Source organism: Chionomys nivalis, chromosome 11, assembly GCF_950005125.1.
Source record: "Chionomys nivalis chromosome 11, mChiNiv1.1, whole genome shotgun sequence".
NCBI classification, from domain to species: Eukaryota; Metazoa; Chordata; class Mammalia; order Rodentia; family Cricetidae; genus Chionomys; species Chionomys nivalis.
Window position 1 is genome coordinate 14,370,037 of NC_080096.1, and position 22,332 is coordinate 14,392,368.

Genomic DNA, 22,332 nt, shown 5'->3' on the forward strand with positions numbered 1-22,332 from the left:
CCCCACGGCTTGCTCAGCCTGCTTTCTTGTCCAACTTAGGACCAACCTGCCCACATCTATCATTAACCAATAAACACCCTGCAGACTTGCCTACAAGCAATCTGGTGGAGACAGTTTTCCAGTTGAGGTTCCTCTTCCCAGATGACTCTAGCTTCTTCTGTCAAGGCGACAAAACCTACCCAGGCAGGGCCCGGTGGCACACACCATTAGTCTCAGCTATAGGAGACCAGAGGCAGGCAGATCTCTGTGAGTTCAAGGCCAGCCTGGTCTACATAGTAAGTTCCAGAACAGTCTGGGCAGTATAGAGAGTCCCTGTTTCCACAAACAAATGAAACTAAATAGGACACCCAGCACGTGGGAGGCTGAGGCAGAAGAGTCATGGTAAGTTTAAGGCCAGCCTGGCAGCAGAGTGAGCCTGTTAAAAATCAGCAGCCCAGCAGCAGGTGCTCAGCAGGAAGCCAGAAAATGTCAGCGCTTGCCTTAGTCTAAGGCGAAACATTCCGGGCCTTTGAGGATGAATTTTACAATCAGGCAATCTTTACAACCAATTTAATATTCTCTCTCTCTCTCATTCTCTCTCTCAGACAGGGTCTCATGTAGCCCAGGCTGGGCTCAAACTCGAAGATAACCTTGAGCTTCTGCTCCATTTGTCTCTACCTCTCTAGTGCTATGACTACAAGCGTACACTATGGTGCCCAGTTTTATGGGTGCTAGGGCTGTGTGCATGCTAGGTCTACACTTTACCAACTGAGCCGCATGCCAACCCGATTCCCTTAACTACATACTAACAGCTCTGTGCTGGTGCTGGGACACAGCAGGGGATAAGTTGAAGTCCCTGGCCTCCCAGAGCTCAGTCATGTCAGCCAAGGGGAAGACAATGGCAGGGGACAGAAGGCACAGAGCTCCCCAGAGAAGACAGCCATATTTCAGCCAAGGGTCAAGACAGGTTGGGAGCATACAAAAGACTGTAGCGTGGAGCATTGGGGGTTTCGGGAGGGTGAAAAACAAGGCCAGACACAGGGACTCTGTGAAAGCAGGCAGGGGAAGTCATTACTCAATGGAAGCTTCCAGAATTAGTTGAATAGTATCTCCTGAAGAGCTATAGTTATTGGTCCAAGAGAGGCTGGGATGTTAAATCCAAAGCATTTTCACTTGGCACCTGGCTGTGCAGCACACATGCGCTGTCAAGCGGGGTTTTCAGAACCCCACCTGCTCTATTGTTCAGTGTGTTGGTGCCTGTAGAACCCTAAGGCACAGACCCAGATTCCGATGGAAATAAATAGAAGCATGTCTGCTTCCTCTGCTCTTGCCAGCTGCTGCCGCCTGCCTCCTTCCATCCCACGAAGCTGGAGGATTTCCTCTGGGCAGGAACAAGGTCACAGCTACAATGACAAATACCAGCAGTACACAGTGTGTCTCAAGTGAAAGCCACTATTCCTTAGCAAGTAGCTGGGCGTAGTGGTGTAGGCCTGGAATCTCAGCTACCCCGGAGGCTAACGTGGGTGGAACAGGAGTTCAAGGCCAGTCGCAGTTAGTTAGACACACAGTGATTTGAGGGCCAGCCTGGGTAATTTAGCAAGACCACACCTGAAAAAGAAAGGTTAGGACTAAAGATTTGGCTCAGTAGTTAAGAGCATTTAGCATGTACTGCTCTTGCAGAGGACCGGGGTTCAGTTCCCAGCACCTATATTAGGAGGCTCACAGCTGCCTGTAACCCCAGATCCAGGGGACCCAACACTCTTTTCTGGCTTCCACAGGCACCTACACACATGTGATGCACATGTCACACAGAAACACAAGTATATGTAGAAATCAAAATAAATACATACAAATAAAAAGTAATGAAGCAGGTGGATCTCTATGAGTTCAAGGCCAGCCTGGTCTACACAGTGAGTTCCAGGACATTCAGGGCTATAGAGAGAGAACTCGTCTCAAAATAAATAATCAACGAATTGGGCTTTTTATTTATTTATTTTTTGTTTGTTTTTTGTTTTTTGTTTTTTGAGACAGGGTTTCTCGGTGGCTTTGGAGCCTGTCCTGGAACTAGCTCTTGTAGACCAGGCTGGCCTCGAACTCACAGAGATCTGCCTGCCTCTGCCTCCCAAGTGCTGGGATTAAAGGCGTGCGCCACCACCGCCCGGCCGAATTGGGCTTTTTAAAAAGATTTATTTGTTTATTATGTATACAGTGTTCTGCCAGTATGTGCCCCTGCTGGTCAGAATAGGGCACTAAATCTCATTGCAGGTGGTTGTGAGCTACCATATGGTTACTGGGAATTGAACTCAGGACCTCTGGAAGAGCAGCCTCTGCTTTTAATCTTTGTGCCATCTCTCCAGACCAAATTGTTTTGTTTTTAGGGGCTAGGGACATAACTCAGTGGCAAAGTACTCACCTAGCATGTGCAAGGCTCCAGTTCAATCCACCATAATGCAAACGATGGGCTTGCAGGTATGGGGGGTGAAGAAGAAGAAATAGAGCTGGGAATGTAGCTCAGAGTGCTTGTCTGGTATGTGTGAGGCCCTGGTCTTCCCCAGCACCACAAAGATAGAGGGTGGAGAGAAAGAGCATAGAGATGGATGGATAGATAGATGATAGCTAGCTAACTAGCTAGCTGAAAGGATAGATAGATAGATAGATAGATAGATAGATAGATAGATAGATAGATAGATAGAGTAGTTAGATTGATAAAGAGAATAGATGGATAGATTATAGATGATTGATTGATGATAGATGATAGACAGAGAGAAAGATAAATAATAGATGATAGATAGGCATAAAAAGAGAGAAAGACAGAAAAACAAACAGACAGAAGATAGATTATAGATAGATGATTAATGATAGATTATAGATAGGTGATAAGTCAATGATAGACAAATGACAAGTAAGTAATAGATGATATAGATTGTAGATCATGATAGATAAATGATAGATGGTAATGGGCAATGATGATAGATAGATGATAGATTAATTATAGGTAGCTATCTTACTAAGTCTCAGACATGTACATCACAGAGGTTGTGCTAGAAGTCTGTTGATGCCTGCAAGCCAGAAGAGAGCACCAAATCTCATTATAGATGGTTCTGAGCTGCCATGTGGTTGCTGGGAATTGAACTCAGGACCTCTGGAAGATCATCCAGTGCTCTTTACCTCTGAGCCATCGCTCCAGTCCCTGCCTGATAACAACTTAAAGGAGGAAGAATCTATTAACTCCTGACCTCAGAGGTCAAGTGCATTGTGACCTGGGGGACCCAGTGGTGGACAGAAGCAGTCAAGAAACACACTTGCTCAGCTGGCTTTCTCCCCCCGCCCCCACTTGCCTTTTACTCTGTGCTGTCCCCAGCCCAGGGGATGGTGTCACTCACATTCAAGGTGAGTCTTCCATCCTCGCTTAATCCTCTCTGGACACACCTTCACAAACACCTAGAGGTGAGCTCCACCTAGGTGCTTCTAAACCCAGTCACACTGACAATGATGATTAATCACACATCCAACTCTTTCCACACATCCTACCCTAAAAGCGAGTTCCCGAGGTCCAGTCTGTATCTTTTGTGCTCACACGGGACCATAAATACCAGGTCCTGGGCATTCTAAAAATACAAGTGTTGAAAATGTATGTGGGCAAGGAAAAGAACAGGAGACGAGAAAAGATTCCAGTGGCAGGAGGGTCAGAAGAAGTAAGCGTGGCTGGCCCTGTGTGGGAGTCCACCTGACTGCAATGGACTCTGTCAGGTTCAAGACAGAGAGGCTGGGCATGGCCAGGCTAGCACCTGATATAGCCCCCTCTTCTAAATCAGGAGTCGCATGGCTGCAAGTGTAGCTCCCTCAGTATAATACTTGTCTGTAAACACCAGGCTCTGGGTTCCGTCCTCAGAGCCACGTAAGCAGTATGACAGGAAAACCCTGTTTCAAGGTGTGGGGGGGAACGGGATGGAGAAGAACAGCAGCAATGTAGTGGAAACTACTTAAAATAACAGTTCAAAAGTAAAATTTCATTACCTCTTGGGGTGGAAACAAGGCTTGGGGAGAGCTGGGACAGGAGACAGCTGCTGGTTTCGTCTTGCTTTAGCAGAGAAAGCCCACTGAAGGCTTGCATTCCCAGTAGACTTTCAAACAAGGGCTGGGGACCCAGGAAGCCTTTCATTAGGTGCCAAGGAAACCAGGTTTAAACACCACAGGCCCCGTTCTTAAAGAGCTCACATGTAGCACGGGGAGAGAGGAAGAGCTTCCAGTCCATTCCAGAGAAAGGCAGGGGAGGCTTCCTGAACCTTGAGTACGAACAGAGATTTGGAGAGGCATATTAGACCCTCAGGATCAGAGAGACAACCGGGGCCACAGCAAATGGTCCCAGTACTGCAGGTCCCTACAGGGAAAGCAAGGGCACAGTGAGATGCCAGAAGAATAGTGAGGAACATTCTGTGCCTAGGGAAGGAGCTTGGACTTTGTCCTAAGAGCAATAAGCCAGGACAGAGAGCCTGGAGAGGACTTTGTAGCAGGTGGCATGGGTGCTTTATCCATAAGAAGTCACTACAGGGGGCTGGAGAGATGGCTCAGTGGTTAAGAGCACTGACTGCTATTCCAGAGGTCCTGAGTTCAATTCCCAGCAACCACATGGTGGCTTATGGCCATCTATAATGAGACCTGGCGCCCCCTTCTGGCTTGTGGGCACACATGGAAGGAATGCTGTATACATAATAAATAAATAAATATTAAAAAAAAAAAAAAAAAAAAAAGAAGTCACTACAGGGCAGCAGAAAACCAACGGCACAAACCACACACCGCTGATCTTCTCAACAATATGGCTTCTCCCTGTTCCACTGCCCACGATGTCTCCAGCCTTCTTGGCCCAAGCACCACGGTGATGCTTGTGAAATGTGCCTCCCTGTCCACTGTGTTCTGATGGTAGCCTCTAAGGCCTCCAGCCAAGGGGTTTTAGGGGGCAGGATTTTGGGGGGTTTTAGGGGGCAGGATTTTGACGTGGTCTCAGCTTTGCTCTGTCAACAGTTCCAGGAGCCTGCCCCTCCCACTCTGCTGGAGTTCACAGATAGCCATTCTGAAATGGGCTGTGGCTAGAGGACATTGCTGTTTTGGGAAAATGCATGCATCCCTGCCAGGAGGAGTCAGTGATGAGCTGGTGAGCCAGTGCCAAGGGATGCTGTCCAGAAAGGAAAGGACAAACACACTCAAAGGCTGTTTTTTTTTTTTTTTCAACTCTTGCCTTTTCCATTTTTACATTAACATCAGCTTTTCCTCTCATGTCCTTTGGGAGAAGGTTAAACGATGCTTCTTAGGACTAATATGCACTTTACCAAAACTCAGATGTCTCGTGCGCGTGGGGGGAGTGCTGAGCAGACACAAGGATGCCCTTGGAAGGGAAGTAGACCAGAGATTGGTCCTGTGGCCTCCCTAGCACCCTTTCTGTCCTCTCATTTTTGCTTCTGAGCAGATCAGAGCTTATCTGGCACATAGCTGCTGTCTAATGTGCTGTGGATGAACGGTTCTCTCGTATAGAAATATTAAGCCTGCAACGTAAGCAGGGTTCTCACAGAAGGCCATATCCCATGTCCCCACTTTGACCTTCTTGGGTATCAGTGCCAAGCTGGGAGACAGTATAGGAGAACTGGGGATTTCCCCCCTCTGAGACCCTCGGTGGCACAGAAAGGTTTCCATCATAGGACAAAAGCGGGCTGGGAAAATGCCTTATTAGGTAGAGTATTTGCTGCACAAACGTGAGGACCTGAGCTCGAATCCCAAGGCCTATATAAAGGCTGGGTGCAACAGTGCATGTCTGTAAGCCCTGCGTTGAGAGTGGAGGGGCAGAGACAGGCAGATCCCCAGAGGTCACTGGTCATTCACTCTAGATAAATGGAGTGCTTCGAGTTGAGTGAGTGACCATGTTTTATTTTATTTTTTTTCTTTTTCTTTTTTTTTTTTTTGAGTGACCATGTTTTAAAAAGATAAAGAAATATTGTGACAGCAATAGAGGAGGATACCTGATGTTGACCTCTGGCCTCTACCTGCACAGGTGTGCACACAGAAGCACGTACCTCCCATAAATAAACAAAGAAAGGTGGGGAAGGTTGGAGAGAAAGGTACTTCCTGAGCCAGTCATCGATGACAGGTGGAGAACACAGGGGCCATCAGGCCCTGCCAGGAGCTTCTGTGTGCAGACCTCACCTGTCTGTACAGCTGTCTGCCAAGGAATGAGGATTCACGCTGTGCTTGGCTCAGACCTGTCCTAAGCAGCTAAGACTTCCCCTAAGAAGGAGATGTGAGCACAGCCAATTTATAGTGGCAGCGGGTTAATTAACATTAGTCTGGAGAATTCGCTTCCAGCAGGCGGGTTACCTATCCCGGTCCAGTGAGACTGCCTGCGGGGTTTAGGAGAACAAATCCCGAGGCTTATCACAAAGGCACTCCTGAACTCCAAAGGCTGTGCTTCTCAGGCCTCGTGGAAAAGGATTGTGTTACAGGAGATTAGAGAGCAAATCCTGCTGGGGATGGAGCGCAGTGGCTGGAGAGCTCGACTAAGGCAAATGAAACCTTGGGTTTGCTCCTAGGCGTTGTGTACCGCAGCTGGGTGTGCTAGAGCATCCTATGGTCTCAGGACTGGGGAGGCAGTCCGCCACAAAATCTTTATTGGAATAGTATACTCAGGACCAGTGAACGAAATGAATTTTCATCACATGGACACACAGGTCATGAAAGAGGTCACCAGCATCCAAAAAACTCTTCACATCCCTCTAGGAACTGCCCACTCAAGGACACTCAGTGTCCTGACCCGGAACACTACAGATGAGTCTCACTGCCTCTGAACATCATGTAAATTAAATAACAACATTTATCCTTTTATTCTTTTTGTTTTCCTAAGACAAAGTTTCTCTCTGTAGCCTTGACAATCCTGGCACTCGCTCTGTAGACCAGGCTGGCCTCGAACTCCCAGAGATCCGCCTGCCTCCACCTCCTGAGTGCTGGGATTAAAGACAAGCACCACCACCGCCTGACTTGTCCTTTTATTCTTGCCTTTAGCTCCTTACTATGTTTATAAAACGCTAGCCATGTGGTTAGAGGGCACTCATTCCTATGGGTGTCTTCAGTTTTACACTCTGTGGAATGACATTTTTTTATAGGCATGGTTTCACTATGTATCCCTGACTAGCCTGGATCTTTCTATGTATTTCAGCCTGTGGGCCACCACACTCAGTACTCTGAACATATGTATGCGTTCTGTGAATCAACAAGCAAGTGTGAAATTACTGGGTTTCCATCTGCATAACTAGATGCATATACCTTATACACACACCTTATACTTACCATTCAAATATGGATCCCTTTGCAGTTGCCTGATTTCTAGAGCTAAACTTCACACACACACACACACACTCACAAATATGCAAACAAGTAAAGTTTGCTTTGCAAATGTAAGAACCTGAGCTAGAGCCCTGGACCTCAGGCGGTTTTGTTGGTGGTGGTTTTGTTTTGTTTTTTATTTTATATGCATGGTTTTCCTGCATACATCGCTATTCACCACTTGTGTACCTGGTGCCTGAGGAGGCCAGACGACAGTGTTGGATCCTCTGGAACTGGAGTTACAGATGATTGTGAGCCTGGGGCCTCTGGAAAAGCCGCCAGTGCTCTTAATGAGTAAGTCATAACTCTAGCCCGTTAGGATTTTTTGTTTGTTTTAAGCCTGGAAAGCGTGTGGTGGCACAGGCTTTTCGTTCCAGCACTCAGTAGACGTACATTGGGGCCTTTGGTTGAGATTTTCCTCCTAAATCCTGAGTTCTGGAACCTCTACCTGTACAGGAACGAGGGCACTTGGGGGTGAGGGAGAAGAGACCAGGCCCTCGACAGCCAGAGCGGCTTGAACTTCAACCTCAGCTCTGATATCTGCATGCAATCTGGAAACAGAGCACTCTCTAATCTACAAAATTGGCACTCTTCTATCATTGGCGGGGGAGTTACATCAGTTTGAAGGTGTAAAGGGCCTGGATTGGTGATTGATAACAGGTATTAGTTTACCGGCTCAATTTCTCAACCAGGATCAGGGAAGTTTTTTGCAAACGCTCCATCAGGGTTCAAAGTGCAAACCAGCCAGACTAGGAGAGACTAGCGGATGAGCGCACAGCGCCCTCGCGCACCTAGCAGGGGAACTGCCGCGGCCCCGCCCCCCGCGCCTGCGCATAGGCTCCGCCCCAAGTTTGTTGTTGTCCTCTGCTTCCCGGACGTTTGTGGCGGTGGCGGTGGCAGCGGGATCGCCGCGCTACCATGGCGGTGCGACAGGCCCTGGGCCGAGGCCTGCAGCTGGGTCGGGCGCTGCTGCTGCGCTTCGCAGCCAAGCCCGGCCCGGTCTCGGGCTTGGGGAAGCCCGGCCCCGCGGGAGCCTGGGGCCGCGGAGAGCGTCCGGGCCGGGTCGCAGGCCCTAGAGTACAGCCGGGCCCGCTCGGGCTCCCCCTTCCCGACCGCTACCGTTTCTTCCGCCAGTCGGTGGCGGGGCTGGCGGCGCGGATCCAGCGGCAGTTCCTGGTGCGGGCCCGGGGCGGTGCTGGCCCTTGCGGCCGAGCAGTCTTCCTGGCCTTCGGGCTGGGGCTGGGGCTGATCGAGGAGAAGCAGGCGGAGGGCCGGCGGGCCGCCTCGGCCTGTCAGGAGATCCAGGTGAGCGTAGCGGGGGGCGGGGCCTGGACCAGGAGGAGGCGGGGCTAGGAGAGTGGGGCTGGGCCGGGGGGCGGGCCCTGAACCCTGGGTGCGGAGCCACAGCTAAAGTGGCGCTAGGGTGGAGGCGAGGCTAGGATCAGGGGCTGGAGTCCGTCGAGGACCTGGAACCAGACAGGGAGAGGCTACAGCTAGAACCAAAGCTGGAAGCAGGGGCGTGGAGGCCCCTCGAGTCAGTAGGAAATAGGGAACGCGGGTTTAGGGTGGAGGCGTGGCTAGGTGCAGGTCTGGAAAGCGTTTCTTGAGTCTTTAGGTTTGCGCCGCTGATTGGGGGCGGAATTAGGGGCGGAGCTAGCTGGCCAGTTTTGGCCTCAGGCTCGGAGTCTTAGTGTAGGGGCAGGTCTGAGGATGAACCAGGAATCTGAGATAGGGCCTGGGCATTTGGGAGGGGCAGGGCCCTGAGCCGTGATTGGGCAACTCAAGGGGTGGGGTACTCGCGGACCGTACTAAGTGGTGGGTGGCATTTTAGTTATGCCTCTAGGAGCAACACGTCATGAGGGCATACCTAGACCTGGTAGTGGGGGTAGGTGGAGGGATAACATAAAGATTAAGGTCTGTTTTTACTGAACTGTAAATCGGAAATCATCAGTTAAGTCCGACTTACTTCCCATTACTGATGGCCCGATAGGCCAGCACTTTGCATTTCTTTTACAAACAGTATGTTTTAGAAGAGATATTGCTAATTATTAGTTCCTGTTGCATTGTGGCAAGTGGCTTTGAGTAAATTTTTTTCTTTTCTTTTAGAGCGTGTGGCGGGAGTAAGGGGGCTGACTTGTTAAGTAGTTCAGGTTGGCCTTGAACTTTTGATCTTCCTATCCATCTCCCAGGTGCTGGGATTATTGGCCTGCGCCACTATGCTTTGTATTCATTTTCTAAAAATCATAATACTCTTATTCCTTGATGCAGTTGTCATCCCAATTTATGGAGGACACGTACTCAAGAAAGGTGAGATGGCTTACCCAAAGTCACACTGCTGGTTAAAGGTAGTGCCCAAAGCCCGCCCTCTCAAAGCCAGACTGCTGAGCCAGACTGCTGAGCCAGACTGCTGCTCCAGTTTAGACAGACGGTGGGCGAGAGGCTGAGCAGAAACTACAGACGAGACTGAGGGAGAACACAGCGGATCTGCCATGCTAGTTAACCCGAGCGGCTATCATTGGATACATGGGAGTTCTTCGATCTTTTCAACTCTTGAAATAGCACAGCGACCTCTCTTTCTGCTCACAGAGTCTTCTAGTCAAGGTCATCCAGACAAACAAAACTAACAGGGTGTATATATTTAGATCCGGGGACTTATTTTGAGGACTTGGCTCTTGTTGGGCTGGCAGATCTAAAGCCTGCAGGCAGGCCCGGGAAAGAGCTGGCTGTATAGTTCAAGTCTTTCCATTGTCGGCTGCCAGAATTCAGCCTTTTGGGAAGCCAACCTTTTTTCTGGGGTCTGGAACCATGTGCCGAGTGAAGGTAGCCCCTGCATCTTACAGGGTTGGGCTGAGGGGCAGAGGATGAAGCATCATGTTTAAAAACATGGATCAAAGAAGAACCAAGCAAGCATTTCCTCTACTTTCTGTTCCTAATACTATGATTCAATTTCTGTATTTTTTTTTTTTTTTTGAGACAGGGTTTCTCTGTAGCTTTGGAGCCTACCAGACTGGCCTCAAACTCACAGAGATCCTCCCACCTCTGCCTCCCGAGTGCTAGGATTAAAGACATGCACCACCACCACCCGGCTTCAATTTCTGTATCTTACATAACCACACAGTGAGACCCTGTCCCAAGCAAGCAAGCAAACCAATAGAAAACTATGTACAGGTGACAGGTAAGCATATGTGAAGATTTTCAGCACCACTGGCCAGGTGTCATGTCCACTTTAAAATGAGATGAGATATCCGTGCACGCTTACTAGAACAGCTAAGATAGAAATAAGGACAATAGCAGGTACCAATGAGGGCAGGGAGATGGGCTCTCTCATGCCTTATTGGTGGCTATCGCAGATGGAAAGTAATACAAAATTAAATATGTATTTACCCCACCAGCCTGTCATTGCAGTCATTGGCATCTACTGGGGGTAAGAAAACATTCATATAAAGTCCTGTGTGCTGCAATTGCTATGGAAAATGGTAGCAAAGGCTAAGAACAGAACCACTCTATCTAATCCCTCTCTCCATGGATACCCGACAGAATGGAAAGCGTGCACAGACCTTGCTACGCTTACGCTCAAGACAGCTTATTTACAGTAGCCAAGGGGTAAAGGTGACCCCACGTCCGTCAGTGCCTGAATGGACAGACAGAGTGGTGCATACACACAATGTAGGATATTATTCAGCCTTTGAAAAGGAAGGAAATTCTGGAACCTGCTGCAATCGGATGAACCTTGGTGACAGTTTGTGCTACCACTGTATAGGTGTTGCCATTGGGAAGGCTGGGAAAGGGCACCAGGGACTTTTTGTGCTATTTTTGCAACTTCTGTGAGAGTAATTGCTTCAAAACAAAAAGTTAAAAAGTATCTCGAACTCAAAACCCTGGATGATGGGGATTACTCTGCAGGCATCTCTCCTGCCCCTGGATCTTATGAAGCTGATAGCAAGGGACACCCATTTCCGTTGTACTGAACAGTTAGAAGTTTCAGTTCAAGGTGTAGTAGTTTCTTTCTAGGGACCCAGAGCCTAGGGAACCGCAGAAGGCATGTGTGACAGGTTGGTCCCCAGGGCTGGTTATGGAGTGGGATGACCTGAGCTGGCCTTGAACAAACAGAGGTGTGCTCGGCACAGCAAGCATGCAGAAGGGGGCCTGGAGAGGTTCATGAAGGAACTCGGGGAGAGGCAGCTATGGGATAAGTACAGAGTGACAGCTAGGGCTGGGGTATAGCTCAGAGACAGAGCACTTGCCTAGTGTTGGGAAGGCCCCAGCTCCCCAGAAATAAACAAATATAGGCATTCACAGCCTGGGCTGGCAAAGCTCCAGGACAAGCCAGAGTTGTCCCTTGGTGTCCACAGGGAATGGATTCTAGGTCCTGTTCAGATATCCAGATCAACAGACCCAGTTTGCATCTCTTTGGTCAGATAGTGGTTTTGTATGGACGGACCTGTGTGCAGCTCCTGTGTGCTGCACATCATCTCTTGATCACCGGCAGTGCCCGGCATGGCCTCACAAAGACCTAACACATGCCATGTGAAGAGTTGCTCACTGTGGTGTTCACAGAATAATGGCAAGAAAAACGTACATGTGAATTACTTGTTTAGGGTGGCAGTGGCGCACCCCTTTAATCCCAGCCCTCGGGAGGCCAGCCTGGTTTACAGAGTGAGTTCCCGGACAGTCAAGACTACATAGTGAAACCCCATCTTGAAAAAACAAACAAAAAATCAAGGTCTCACTATATGGCCCAGGCTCAAACTCGTGATCCTCCTGAGTGCTGAGACAGGTGTGCACCAGCATTCTGGACTGCAGATATAATTTTTTTTGAGACAGGGTTTCTCTGTTTAACAGTCCTAGCTGTCCTGGAACTAGCTCTTGTAGACCAGACTGGCCTTGAACTCCTGAGATCCACCTGCCTTTGACTCCCCGAGTACTGGGATTAAACAGTCTGCAGTTGTATTTTTTAAGACCCTTTTCACCACAGAGAAACCCTGTCTCGAAAAACCAAAAAAAAAAAAAAAAAAAGACCTTTTTTCAGTCTGCGGTTGGTTAACGCCACCGATGCGGGGCCTGCATTGGTGCATTGGGCTGTCTCCGATCACAGTGAAGGGGTGTCTGGGAAAGACTGTTAGACAGTGAGACAGAAGCAGGCTAGCCTGTACCCGGGACAAGCCCACCCTCAAAGTCAAGGTGGCGGTCTTGGTGAGGACCCTGCCTCACTGTGCCTCTCTCCCTCTTGTGTTTGCTCTATGGTGGCCTCACTAGAGCCCCCAAGATCACAGTGCCTTTTTCCTCACAGGCCATTTTTACACAGAAGAACAAGCTGGTGTCTGACCCCCTGGACACACGGTGCTGGCACGGCTTCCGTCTGGAGGATTATCTGATAGGACAGTCCATTGGCAAGGGCTGCAGTGCTGCTGTGTACGAAGCTACCATGCCCACGCTGCCCCAGCACCTGAAGAAGGCCATGTGTGTTAGCCTTCTAAGAAATGGTCCGGATATCCTCCCAAAGGGAGCAGATAGAGAGCAGGCTCCAGGGACCCTGGCCTTTCCCTTTGCCATCAAGATGATGTGGAATATCTCGGTAAGGATGGCCCTTTCATCTCTGAGTAGGCACATCTCAAAGTGTCAGTCTTCAGGGGCGGGGGAGGTTCTCACAGGTTTTCCTCAAGAACGGCCTGTGGGGTTAGATGTCCGCTCTCTTACGTGAGAGCTGGAGTTAGCAGTCTTAGACTGTAACATATCCACCATCCACCAGAGACTCAGCCCCATGACGGATTTGGATTCTGTCAGTCAGGGCTTGAGAGTCTAACTTTTATCCAGGTTCTGATGATGCCCAGGCTTCTGGTCTGTGAACCACTCTGAGTGGCAACTGCTTAAACCATGGGTTCCTGAGCTGCTGGTTATTTCATTTGAGGTCAGCCATATAACCATTCACCCCTCATGCCGTCTATGACTGGCTTCCCTGGCCAGGGGAACCATGTTTTTCCCCATACTTCAACAACCTGATCCAAGGCTTGCTGCCACCCTTCTGTGGCCAGTTTGAGCTGGAGGTGACCAGAGACATCCCTGTGTGAAGCATTCTGGGCTCTGAAATCTTGGCCTCTGTTCCTGCCCAGGGCCGCTTGACTGTACCAAGGGTTTGAGGTGTGGGAGGCATGCTCCAAGTGGTACCTCCCTCCAGGCTCCAGGAGGAACTATTTTTGCCTCGCTGCTTTAGAGAGGTTACTTCACCTTGACTGTCAAAGCCAGTTCTAGGTTGCAGACGTCCTGGTTTAGATCCCAAGCAGGCCGTGGACTTGACATTCCACGCATGTCTGTGGAATCATGGGTGCACTGTGGATGTGTTCTAGGCAGGTTCCTCCAGTGAAGCCATCTTAAGCACAATGAGCCAGGAGCTGGTCCCAGCAAGCCAGGTGGCCTTGGATGGAGAGTATGGAGGAGTCACCTACAGGTAAGCACTGCTTTGCCCACCAGAGCAATCACAGGTTCTTTGAGAACACATCATTCTTATCTCCAGCACTCAGCGCCATGTCTGATGTGCCACACAGCAGTGGGTGGTTATCGAGTGATGTCCTGGAAGGCAGTCTCCAGGTGGAAACACTGCTGATGTTGGCCACAAGCCTGATGATGTGCAGACTCCCATCTGAAACAGCCTGACCCTCCCTCTGCTTGTTCCCAGGGCTTTCATAGCCATCTGGCCTCCAGTCCTGTCTGCACAGGTGTCTCTGGTTATACAGTTACAGTTGGCTCTGCGTTCTAGCCTGGGTGTCTGTGCAGGGCACTAGCTGACGTGCTGCTGGGTCTCCAGAGAAACTCCCCTAAAGCACTCGGGACACGTCTACTCAGCCGGCCTTCGTCCAGAGGCCTCGGACTCAGCTCCTTGCTGCTTCTCCCACCTCCTTTTTCATCCTTGCCCGTTCACACCCTCCCCACTCTGAGTTCCACACCACTGTCCCTAGAAGTACAAGCTCTGTCTGCCATGTCAGGCTGCTCTCTGAGCACTGCAAACAGACCTAGTTCAGACATACCCTGCCCCTCTCCCATCTCCCACACTGCCTGAAGGCTCTTAGGACACCTGCCCTGGCGCTGCCAGCCTTCTGCTTAGGTCCTGACTTGCATGTCACCAGTGACCCAGGTGCAAGAACAGTGCTGTATAGTGCAGGGGACCACTCCTGTGACACAGAAGGGCAGGACAAGGGCGCATGTGCACTCAGCCACAAGGCTCCAGGACAGTGCAGGCATCCTCCTAATTCTCCTCTCCACCCTCAGTGCTGGTGTTTCTTCCCCGTGGCTTTTCCATTTCTTCAGCTCTTTGCTTCCTGTGGCCTTCCCTGTGTCCACTAAGAGAAGCGACCAACCTGCCCGTTCCTTTCCCCACCAGCCCAGTCTTGGTCCAGTCAGGCTTGAGGATCAGAGCTGGCACACAGGAGGCAGAGCCACCCTGTCCACAGTGTTAACCACTGTGCCTCTGTGGGGCCATGGCTGTGGGAGTGGACAAGGAGCATCCTGTAGGAGTGGACAAGGGCCACCGGGTGGCACCATTACAGCAGACTGCACCTGTGTTGGGGTGTCATTTGGGAAAGGGGATGTTAGTCCCTGTAATCAGGGAGAAGATTTGGACTGGATCCCTGTCCTCAGAGAGCTGACTTGGTCCTTGTCCTTGGAAAGCTAAAAGAATTCCTCCTGTGTTAGATCTCAAAGTGGTGGCTTTAGTGACTCTGTCCTGTCTGTGCACAGCTCCCAGCATCATAGCCAATGCCTGGTACTCAGTGCACAGTAGCGAATGCTAGACAAGTGGCCAATAGTGGGCACCAGCACTGCTGGGTGCGCACTGCTGAGCGACTCTAGCGCTGTGTGCTTGCTGACCCCTTGCATGGTGCATCTCTGTCGTAGTCCCCGTTTCCCACTCTGCCCTGAGCTTAGAGCACATGAGTGACAAGGCCAAGGACTGAGTGTGGCAGCTTCCAGGGTGTCTTAGCCATTGTGTTTGGCCACGTGGGATGAAAAGATGAGCCAAAGGGTGGACTAGAGGAGCCCTCGAATGTGAGGGGTCACCCCTGTTGGGGTGCCCCACGGTGAGTGCCCCATGGTGCATGCAGTAGCTGGAGCAGGGCAAACCTGCAGTGGATACTGGTCACTCTGCCTGAGTGAATGAGCGCCTTTGCGGTGGCCTTAGCTTGTCCTCCCAGCACTTGTCTCTGGTCCGGCCTCATCTGCTGTCCCATTTGCCTGAACAGAAGATCCAGAGGCGGTCCCAAGCAGCTGGCCCCACACCCCAACATCATCCGGATTTTCCGCGCCTTCACTTCCTCTGTGCCCCTGCTGCCAGGGGCCCTGGCTGAATACCCTGATGTGCTGCCAGCGCACTTCCACCCGGAAGGACTGGGCCACAGTCGCACACTGTTCCTGGTCATGAAGAAGTAAGTGCTGGTGTGTGGGGAACAGGGGCCCTAAAGCAGCCTCTCCTTTCTGGTGGGAGCTGGTCCCTGTCCTTGGAGCATAGAGCTTCTGGGAACACCGAAGCATGCTGTGTGCGGGAGACAGCTGTTGGGATGGTACAGACTCCCCATCTTCCAGAGTATATGTCCCAACCAGCGCTCTTATCAGTCACAGGTCCCCTCTCTATGGGTTCCTTTCTCTGTGCCACCCCTCTGCAGAGATGGATCTGAGGAGGTGGGGGGGGGGTGGCACTGTCATGGCTTCCGAGTTTCAGGGTCAGGAAGGGTAGGATCTTAGAGGATGCTTGGGGATAAAGAACAGAAGCTCCAGAAGAAGAAAGGCCCAGTCCTAAGAGTGGATGAGGCTTTGGGAATTGTGATGCCCAGCCATTCTGTCCTCCCGTCAGCTATCCCTTCACCCTGCGCCAGTACCTTCAGGAGCACACTCCCAGTCCCCGCCTGGCTACCATGATGACCTTGCAGTTACTGGAGGGTGTGGACCACCTGGTTCAGCAAGGCATTGCCCATCGGGACCTCAAATCTGACAACATACTTGTGGAACTGGACTCAGGTAGGTGCTGACCACACCAGAGTGCTCCAGGGAGATGGGGGAAGGGAAATGGAGACACTGAGGTCAGGGTTTGTGTGTGTACATGTGAGGTGCACATGTGGGGTCCAGAGGTTGATGCCAGGCCTCTGCTTCCATCATTCTCCCTTATGTTTATTATGTGTATATGTGTATATATATGTATGTATGTATGTGTATATGTATACATACCAGAAGAGGGTACCAGATCTCATAGATGGTGCAAGGTCACAGCTTTGACATGGGGCTGGGGATCCAAACTTAGGTCCTCATCACTGTAACCATGGAGCTGTCTGCCCAGTCCCTGAATGCTCTAAGATTCTGTACTGTCGTCTTTAGCTCCACAACAAGAGATGGTTCCCCCAGCATCAGATGGGTGACACAGGAGCAGCTCTCCTACAGTTCCCAGGATTCTCTCTGTGGCCCACTTGCGGACAATACCATTAGTTTGGCAGTTCTTCTCAAAACAGTGAAAGGAAGGTAGATTCTAGCTCAGTGAAGTCTGCCTGCACAAACCTGGCCTTCTTTGTCACTGGCAGCACTCAGGTAGAAGACACCTGCCTGGGGATGTTCTAAAGGAGTCATGGGGCTGGGGAGCTCAGTGGCTAAGTGCTCCACTCTCTTCCTGATGACCTGAGTTCGGTTCTCAGCACCCACAAGAAGCTCACAACTGCCTGTAACTCCAGATGATCTTTTCTGGCCTCCATGGGCACCTACACACACTTGACAGACACATACATGTAGATAAAACTAGAGCCGGGCGATGGTGGCACACGCCTTTAATCCCAGCACTCGGGAGGCAGAGGCAGGCGGATCTCTGTGAGTTCGAGACCAGCCTGGTCTACAGAGCTAGTTCCAGGACAGGCTCCAAAACCACAGAGAAACCCTGTCTCGAAAAACCAAAAAAAAAAAAAAAAAAAAAAAAAAACTAGAAATAAATCTTTTTTAAAAATTAAACTTAGGGCTGGAGAGATGGCTCAGAGGTTAAGAGCATTGCCTGCTCTTCCAAAGGTCCTGAGTTCAATTCCCAGCAATCACATGGTGGTTCACAACCATCTGTAATGGGGTCTGGTGCCCTTTTCTGGCCTGCAGGCATACACACAGACAGGATATTGTATACATAATAAATAAATATTCTTTAAAAAATTAAACTGAGGGGGCTGGAGAGATGGCTCAGCGGTTAAAAGCATTGCCTGCTCTTCCAAAGGTCCTGAGTTCAATTCCCAGCAACCACATGGTGGTTCACAACCATCTGTAATGGGGTCTGGTGCCCTCTTCTGGCCTGTAGGCATACACACAGACAGAACATTGTATACATAATAAATAAATAATTTTTAAAAAATTAAACTGAAATTTAGCTAGGTGGTTTACGCCTTTAATCCCAGCCCTTGGGAGGCTGAGGCAGGTAGATCTCTGTGAGTTTGAGGTCAGCTTGGTCTAAAAGAGCTAGTTCCAGGACAGGCTACAAAGCCACAGAGAAATCCTGTTTGAAAAACCAAAACCAAACAAACAGTAAACTTAAATTTAAAATTATTAAATGTATAACTAAAAAGCTAAAAGTGAACTGGCTTTTTCTTTTTTTTTTTTTTTTTGTGAACTGGCTTTTTCAAGGACCTCTGTGTGATGTGTGGAACCCCTTTATCTCCCAAGACCCATTTATTAGATTTATTGGCATTGCATATTCAAACCTAAGACTCCTAAAGTGTATAGACCCTTGGAGATCATTTAGCCAAGGCTGAGGTCCTTTGGTCTCTGTACGCATCTAGTTAATTAGAACATTTTCCATGGAGCTCCTCCTCACTCCACCTAGTCCCCTACCTGGGCCTGGGTTTTGGCCCTTGTTTCTGGGTAGCAGTTCTATGTACCTGTTGCCAGCCCTGCTGTGAGTTCACTCATAGACTCTCATCCAGGCCTTGGTGGCCTGGGCTCCTGGACACAGCCTATTTATTCGTTCATTTCACCTATGTGTTGGTGGTTTTTGGAGGGACCCAGGGGAGGGAGAAGGAGCAGACCCTGCTGCTTAGCTTTGCTGCCTCTGCAGACAACTGCCCCTGGCTGGTGATCTCGGATTTCGGGTGCTGCCTGGCTGACGAGCGCATTGGCCTACAGTTGCCCTTCACCAGCTGGTATGTGGACCTCGGTGGCAACGGTTCCCTGATGGCCCCTGAGGTGAGTCCTGCTGAATGTGTGTTTTCTAGGTTTTCCCAATAAGCGAAGGTTCCCGCCCCATGGCTCTGCTTTAACTAGGCTGACCTGAGGTTCCTGGATGTTTGTCAGCATTAGCCAGGCAGCTGTGACAGCTCCATGGCACATTTAAATTCTGGTTTAGATTTGACCCTGGCTAAGGTGACATACATGAACACAAATGGTAGGTTTGATCTCTTTCACTGTCTGCTTCCTGCAGGTGGCCACAGCCCGTCCTGGCCCCAGGACAGTGGTTGACTTCAGCAAGGCTGACACCTGGGCTGTGGGGGCCATCGCCTATGAAATCTTTCGGCTTGCCAATCCCTTCTATGGCCAAGGCAGAGCCCACCTTGAGAGCCGCAGCTACCAGGAAGCTCAGCTGCCAGAGATGCCTAAACTGGTGCCTCCAGATGCAAGACAGCTGGTGAGGTCATTGCTCCAGCGAGAGGCCAGCAAGGTGAGGCTGTTCCTGGCTTTGGATTGTGTGGATGAGGGTCCCTTGTTCAAGTCTGAGTAAAGGCCAAGTTTAGGCAAGCCCTATGGCATTAAACTCTGTCATATACAGGCAAAGGCCAACTACAGGACAGAACAGCTTTAAGAATAGGAGCAGGGCCCGGCAGTGGTGGTGCACGCTTTTAATCCCAGCACTCGGGAGGCAGAGGCAGGCGGTTCTCTGTGAGTTTGAGGCCAACCTGGTCTACATGAGCTAGTTCCAGGACAGGTTCCAAAGCTACAGGGAAACCCTGTAAAAAACAACAAAAACAAACAAACAAACAGAAACAGGAAGCTGGCCAGCAAGCCTTTAATTGGAGTCCTAGGGTCAGAGGCCTAGCAATGCATCTTTTGGTCTCCTTTCACTCCCTATTCATGGGGCTCAAACCCAGGGTCACATGAATGTTGGGTAAACACCATGCCCTCCATGTTTCCCAGTCCTCTTGGCTTTGGTTATGTAGGAAGTTGCTTAGAAGGATGGGCTGGTGAGATGGCTCAGCAGGTAAAGGTGCTTGGCACACCGGACAACCCGAGTTCAACCCCAGAACCGATGTGAAGGTGAAGAGAGAGAGAGCTGACCCCACCAAGTTGTGCTGTGACCTCCACACATGTGCCATACACACACACCCGTACGCATCATACAATCCAACAACGATAATAATCATATAAACCCAGGGCCAGCGGATGACTTGGTGGATAACGGCACTTGCTGCCAAGTCTGACACTGAGTTTGACCCCCAGGACCTATGTTACAGAAGAACTAGCTCCTTCAGCCCCACCCCAATATATAAGTAAACGTAAGAAAAATATTTGAATTTTGTTTCAGTAAGAGAGTGGCTTAGAAAGAAAAGGGTGTGTTTTTGAGGAATGCATAACAAAGAGGCCACACTTGGAAGGGAATGCTGCTCTCAGACAAGCTGTGAGGCCAACCTCTGAGCGGGAACTGCAACTGCAGGTCTGGCCCAGGTGGCTCCTTAGAGAAACCCCGAGACAGACCCAGCCTCAGCCTGCTGCTCTGCAGCCTGCACACCCCTCAGTGTTCATAGCCCTTACTGTTGACCCCCTCACTGTTCACACCTGACTGTACATGGACCTCACTGTTCACCCTCACTGTTCACCCCCTCATTGTTCACACACCTCAGTGTTCACAGCTGCCTCCTCACAGCAGATGCTCAGACAGCGTTAGCTCAGCAACCACAGCAGGTGAGAACTCTTGTACCAGTGCTAGAACCCAGTCATGTGGGTTCCCTCCATGACAAAGGTGTCCCAGCAGAGCTGACATGGGCTAGGGCCTGTGCTCGGTTAGGGAGCAGCTGACGGAAGACAGAGGGTGGAGGACGGATGGAATTGGGGCAGGCAGTTCCCCTTGCACTCCCTCAGCAGCACAGTGTGGACCAAGTGCCTGCTGACGGCATGCTGACGGCACCCTCCATTGCTTTGCAGAGACCTTCTGCACGTGTGGCTGCAAACGTGCTGCACTTAAGCCTCTGGGGTGAGCATCTTCTAGCCCTGAAGAATCTGAAATTGGACAAGATGGTTGGCTGGCTCCTTCAGCAGTCAGCAGCCACTCTGCTGGCTGGCAGGCTGATGGAGAAGAGCTGTGTGGAAACAAAGCTGCAGATGCTCTTTCTGGCTAACCTGGAGTGTGAGGCGCTCTGCCAGGCAGCCCTCCTCCTCCGTTCCTGGAGGGCAGCCCCGTGAAGACTCTGTGTTGTGCGGTTACTAAAAGACTCGGGGCATCTGTGTCCTGATGTCATGAGGGTGTGTGAAGGCCAAAGGAGGTGGCTTGGCTGGTGGGTGGGAGTCGGGACAAGCTGAAGTGGGGGGGGCTGGTCAGCCAAAGAGGAAGCCTTAGGTCTAGGAAATGGAAAGTGACCTCAGACAGAGTTCAGGCTGTAGACATTCACTAGCTGTGCAGGTCTGAATAAATCCTATGGCCCATCCCACTTAAGTTCTCCCATAGGATTAAGGCATCAGCTCAAATCAGGAGTTGGCAAGCTGTAGAAGGCCAGACAGGAAATCAAGTAGCTGTAATGACTCAACTGTCAGCGAGACAAAAGGATGAACAAATACTGCAGAGGATCAACACTCAAATTTGGCTGTCAGTAAATTCTTTGCATTCCCCCCCCCCCCATCACTTAGAAATGCCAAAACACTGGCTAGGTGGTGGTAGTGCACACCTTTAATCCCAACACTTGGGAGGCAGAGGCAGGCAGATCTCTGTGAGTTCGAGGCCAGCCTGGTCTACAGAGTGAGTTCCAGGACATCCAGGACCAAACAGAGAAACCCTGTCTCAAAAAACAACAAAAACGAAAAAGAAATACCAAACCCACACTTATTAGTGAGTGACAGGCAAGCATGGCTCACAGATGTGTTTCCCAGTCCCCGGCTAGATGCTCACTGATGACTAAGACAAAGTGTCCATGCGAAAGATAATGTGAAGCTGAGACCTCACTCAGTGCCACTGTTGACCAGAAAGCACCCCCTTCCCTTACTGTCCTCAGTTTAAACAGCTGTGCTGTCAGACAAAGACGGGCTGAGGGCGGGTTAGACCTGCACTTCATCACTGAGATCTAAGACAAGGCAGCAGGTGACAGTTTGTGATATCTGTCCCTAGTACCAGGAATGTGCTATTTATCTGACAGAGGTGGCCATGGTGTGGCTTGGAATGTGCTGCCTAGGCTAAGGGCAACTTATGTGTGAGACATGCTTGTGTTCAGAGATCAGCAGGAAAAGCTATCCTCTGATAGCCAGGTGTCTGCCAGGCTGACCTGAGGAGCACCTGGGAGTGTGTCCTTAGCAATCGCCCAGTTGTGTATTTGCTCAGCACCGCTGAACTGATCGTGCACCAGGAGCTAGCAGAGCCGCACACGAGCTGCATGGTTGTGTTTGGCCAGCGTTCCTTACAGGAGCTGTCAAATATTAAATGTACAATGCAGAGCAGAATGTAATGTGCTGAGCAGAGTTTCTGGCTTACAGAACAGTGCCTATCCCCTAACAGGAAAGGTTCACATACAATCTAATATGTGCTTGATAAGAACACAGGTGTAGCCTAACGCCAGTGCAAGCTCTTTTTAGTTTAATATTATGCTTATTGGGGTTTTGCCTGAATGTATGATGTACCACTTGAACGTATGGTGGCCTGAGAGGACAGAATAGGGCATTAGATCTCCTAGGACTAGAACTACAGACAGTTGTGAGCTACCATGTGGGTGCTGGTAATTGAACCGGTCCTCGGCAAGAGCAACCGGTGCTCTTACCCCGCCGAGTCAACAGTCTTTCAGAAGCAAT

At 50.3% G+C, this 22,332-nt stretch overlaps 1 protein-coding gene across 1 annotated transcript; it reads left to right on the forward strand.

Moving 5' to 3' along the window:
• Positions 1-8,207: 8,207 nt before the first annotated feature.
• On the forward strand, positions 8,208-22,017 carry Pink1 (PTEN induced kinase 1). Its single transcript, XM_057783866.1, has 8 exons — positions 8,208-8,652; positions 12,638-12,922; positions 13,692-13,792; positions 15,579-15,761; positions 16,187-16,350; positions 18,407-18,534; positions 18,770-19,006; positions 20,485-22,017. Exons 1-8 carry the CDS (start codon positions 8,266-8,268, stop codon positions 20,740-20,742), a joined length of 1,743 nt encoding a protein of 580 aa, XP_057639849.1. The 5' UTR covers positions 8,208-8,265; the 3' UTR covers positions 20,743-22,017.
• The last annotated feature ends 315 nt before the right edge of the window (positions 22,018-22,332 follow it).